This window comes from Gekko japonicus, unplaced genomic scaffold (genome assembly GCF_001447785.1).
Source record: "Gekko japonicus isolate JY-2015 unplaced genomic scaffold, Gekko_japonicus_V1.1 scaffold1387, whole genome shotgun sequence".
Classification (NCBI taxonomy): Eukaryota; Metazoa; Chordata; class Lepidosauria; order Squamata; family Gekkonidae; genus Gekko; species Gekko japonicus.
Window position 1 is genome coordinate 391,742 of NW_015174881.1, and position 4,694 is coordinate 396,435.

The window sequence follows — 4,694 nt, forward strand, 5'->3', positions numbered from 1 at the left end:
AATGACATATGTCAGAGGAGGCAACATTATTCTTACCTGGGCCCCTCTTGAATAAGAACGAAATATGGTGCAGAATCTGCCTTGCCCAGATGTGTCCCTGAAGAAGATCACAAAGCATTAAAAGATATACAGTAAATTCCTATCTGAATAAAGTGTATATATCAGGTAGATTAACCAATACATGTTAGTGTCTTTCCCATTACTGAGATGACAACAGCAGTCACAGTTATATAGAGTAGAAGTCTTGTTCAGTTCTGCCCGGCTCTTTATATATATTGTTTTACACTCAGTGTTTGCATTCTACCCCTTTTCTGAAAAACAAAAACAAGTGTACTGAAGTCAGGCAGGTTATGGTCTATACTGTGTTATTAAAGTCACGTACGTATCCCTATGAAGTTTCCTTAAAGAAACACAGATCATTTACCTAGTTATCCCAATGCTGTCTATTCTGACAGGCAGAGAACACCCCCCCACACACAATCAGGAATAGATATATTGGAAATAATCACAATACCAGCCACTATAACAGTCTGAGTATAGATGTATTTATTTAGAACAATCAGAAATTCTCCATTGACCTGCTTGAGGTGTTTATATAATTAAAATTGTTCAATGTGCTGAGAGTTTGAAACAGGGATCCTAACTGAAATAACAGGAACACAGTACTAATTTAATGGCTATATTGTCCTGTATTATCTTGTTTAGAAATTTTGAAGAGCTCAGAGCTTCCATACTGTTACCAATACAAATTGTCTAAAAAATGTTTTTTTAAATAATTTTTATTTAAATATAGAAAAAAACAGACATAAACATCAAGTACACACCCCACTCCCCATATAGAAGAACAACCTACAGTGTACACATAACAACAAAGAGAAAAAAAATGAAAAATAGTTCAAGTTCAAATTAGCCTTTATTAGCATAAAGAAAAGCAAAAAAGCAAGCAAATTAAAGCATTGGTAGAGAGCTCAGCATTCGGCATAAATACAAAGATAAACATACATAATTAATGTATAGTTACAACATGATTATAGAGAGAGGCTTACTTAACTTTATCCCATAGTAGGGTTGCCAAGTCGACTTACCTGCAAAGCGGGGGGATTCCTGGCTCCGTCGGGAGTCTCCCCCCGTGCAAAGCGTGCACCATGATGATGTCACCGGAAGTGACATCATTGCGTTGTCCATGTTGGGGGCAGGGCACTGTGACTTGAGGGAAAACCATAGTTTTTTCCCTCGATTCACAGAGTGTCCCCCCCCACAATGTGGCCAGTGTGATGATGTCACCTCCATAGAGATTTCTGGACGCCAATCATCACGCTGGGGATGCCCTCCGGTAGGGGGTGGAGTTCCCCCTGGGGACCGATCCGCCGGCGGTGGGTAACGGGCCTCCCGGGCGGGAATTTATCCGCCCCCAGCGGGGGCTTGGCAAGCCTATCCCATAGTCTGAGGAAGGGCTTAAACATACTTGGAGTATTGTTCTGAGTTGTGTATGAAATAAAATTGTGCCATGTTTCAAAAAAGTCTACAGTTTTGGCTTTGGATTTGATTATTCTAATCTGATTAGTTAATTTTTCAGCTATTGCAATCTGCCATAACTCAGAATACCATGAGTGTAATGTTAATAATTCTGTGGCTGTCCAGTTTTTAGCAACTGTCCTGCGCACTTCCATTAACATAAACACTATTAGTCCTTCAGAAGTCACCTTTTCATCTTGTTTCTCCCATATTTTTAATAGGGCCAAAGCTGGTGTAACACAGATGCTTTGACGTGTAATTTTTGCCATTTCTGCAAAACGTGTCTCCCAAAACTGTGACACTACTGAGCATAGGCACCACATATGAATATAATCATCATGCTGATTATACTTTCTCCAGCATTTTTGTATTATTTGTGTTGGTTATTCTTGCAAGGCGAACTGGGGTGAAATATCACCTAGGTATGTAGTAATTTCAAGGAGTTCTCTCTAAGAGCTATTTTCCTTGTCTGGATAAACCATATCTTATTCCAAACATTTTGCTCAGTCTTTATTCTGATATCTTTCTCTTATGTTATTTTCAACCCATTTAGTGAACCTAAATCTATCTCAATTATATAAGCATATATTTTAGAGATTACTCCTTTTAGACTTGTCATATGTTGCATTAAAATCTGCTCAAATTTCAACAGCTTTCTAGTCATGGTTTTGGTTTTGGTGTGGTTTGGCGTAGTGGTGGTTAAGTGCGTGGACTCTAATCTCGGAGAACCGGGTTTGATGTGGTTGATGATAGTTCTGGCACAGCTGTTCTTGAAAAATAGCAGTTTCTGTCAGCGCTCTCTCAGTCCCATCTACCTTACAGGGTGTCTGTTGTGGGGAGGGGAAGGGAGTTTGTAAGCTGCTCCTCTGAGACTCCTTTGGGTAGTGAAGGGTAGTATAAATCCAATCTCTTCTTCTCTTCTTGTTTGCCTTACCATAGAGTTTACAATTAGGTAATGCAGTTGATACAGCGAAAACCAATTTAACTCTCCTTGCAATTTTCCATTTAATTGCATCACAGTAAAGGAAGTTCCATCTACATAAAGATTTCTCATTCTATAAATCCCTTTTTCTTTCTATTTAATATAGTTTTCTGGTTTATCCAGACATGAGAAGTTGGGATGTAATATGATAGGAATCAACGGGGGCATCTCTGGGATCAGTTTATTTTTCCATTTAACCCAATTTTAAAATGTGATATATAGGAAAGGGTTCTCTACACATTTAATGTCTCTTACTTTTTCCCCTCCAATTTTCCCCTTCTCAATTAAATTCAGATGTTTCCCATCTGCTTCCTTGCTCACCCAAGACTTATCAGATATTCCATTTAAATATGACACTGAGGCTCTCAATTGGTTTGCCTCATAATATTTGCTTATATTTGGTTCTCCCCATCCTCCTTGAAGCCACCCTTTTGTATCTTATAGCCTTCATGAGTCTTGGTCTTTTACCTTGATGGATAAAATTGGTAAAGATTTTTTGCCAGCAGGCTAGGTCCCTTGATGTGATATATATGGGAAGCATTTGGAAAAAGTAATTTAATTTTGGAACTGCCATCATTTTGATAGCGGTGATTCTACCCATGATTGTCATCTGTAACTGGGATCATCTTTTAATATCTCTTCTTATTTGTAGAATAACCGGATGGAAGTTTAGCTGCTGTAGTTTAATTAAATTCTTTGGGATAGTAACTCCCAAATATTTGAATGATTTTTTAACATTTACTTTTTATTGTTATTTTCCAAGCACAAGAAATAATTACAGGTTTCATAAATTGGAAGGAAATCATTACATTAAACACTTTTTTTTTAATATTACACGCAGTCCAAACCCATTGTTTTGGCAAGTCACAATCATCTAAACATTGATATTTCTTTTACTATGGGCTTGGAAAGATTATTACTCTATCTACCATTCTTTTTGAGGTTTTTCTCCCTCCATAGCTATAAACACATTTGAATGATTTATGATGTATGGAGAATCCGAACTCATTTCGCATTTCAAGTTGCATTTTTGGGTTTATATTTATGTATAGTATTCCAGACTTCTTATAATTAATACGTAATCCTGCAATTCTTCCATTATCACAAATCTTCTTCATTAATTCAGGTAATGCTTCTTTATGATTTACCATTCATACAACTATATAATCTGCAAATATATTAAATGTACAAGATGTAGTGGTTATGGGCGATTTCAACTATCCAGATATTTGCTGGAAATCTAACTCTGCTAGACATGGGGCATCCCGCAGATTCTTTAATAGTCTTGCAGACAACTTCATCTCTCAGAAGGTGGAGGTGGGAACCAGAGGATCTGCTATCCTGGATTTAATCCTGACTAACAGGGAAGAACTGGTTGATGAAGTGAATGCTGTGGGATACTTGGGGAATAGTAATCATGTCAGCTTGGAATTTGACATAGAGAAGGATGTGAAACCAGGACATAGTAGGACTCGTATCCTGGACTTCAGGAAAGCTGATTTAAAAAAACTCAGAGAAATATTAGGTAGGATCCCGTGGCTGGAAATGCTGAGGGGGAAATCTGCACAGGAAGGATGGGTGATGCTGAAAAATGAAGTGCTTAAGGCACAATCTCAAACTGTTCCAGTAAGAAAGAAAGGTGGGAGACGGGTAATGAAGCCAAGGTGGCTGAACAAGGAACTCTCTAAAGAGCTGAGACTAAAAAGGGAAATGTACAGGAAATGGAAGGAGGGTCAGATTACTGAGGGTGAATACAAAAAGCAGGCTCGAATCTGTAGGGATGGTGTCAGAAAGGCTAAAGCGCAGATGGAGCTGAGGCTTGCGAGGGATGCTAAAAATAACAAGAAAAATTTCTATGCCTATGTTTGGAGCAAAAAGAACAGGGATGGGGTAAGCTCATTGCTAGGGGAAGACGGTCAAGCCTTAACAAGGGATGAAGACAAAGTGGAATTACTCAACTCTCACTTTGCGCCGGTCTTTAACTGTAAGGTGAGCTGTATACAAACTGAAGAATGCAGAGCATATGAAGGAAGGAGGAACTGCTAGTCTAGAGTAAGTAAGGAAATGGTTAGAGAGCATCTAGCTGCCTTAAATACTTTCAAATCTCCAGGGCCGGATGGGTTGCATCCCAGGGTGCTAAAAGAAATTGCAGATGTCATTTCAGAGCCTCTGGCTCTAATCTTTGAGATGTCCTGGA

The 4,694-nt window shown here is 38.6% G+C and overlaps 1 protein-coding gene across 1 annotated transcript in view; it reads right to left on the reverse strand.

The window, feature by feature from the left end:
* RAB40B (RAB40B, member RAS oncogene family) overlaps positions 1 to 4,694 on the reverse strand; it is a 24,059-nt gene that overhangs the window by 3,967 nt on the left and 15,398 nt on the right. Inside the window, exon 3 of the mRNA XM_015424883.1 lies at positions 37 to 97. Within this exon, the coding sequence (XP_015280369.1) occupies positions 37 to 97 (61 nt within the window). The remainder of the gene's footprint in view (positions 1 to 36; positions 98 to 4,694) is intronic.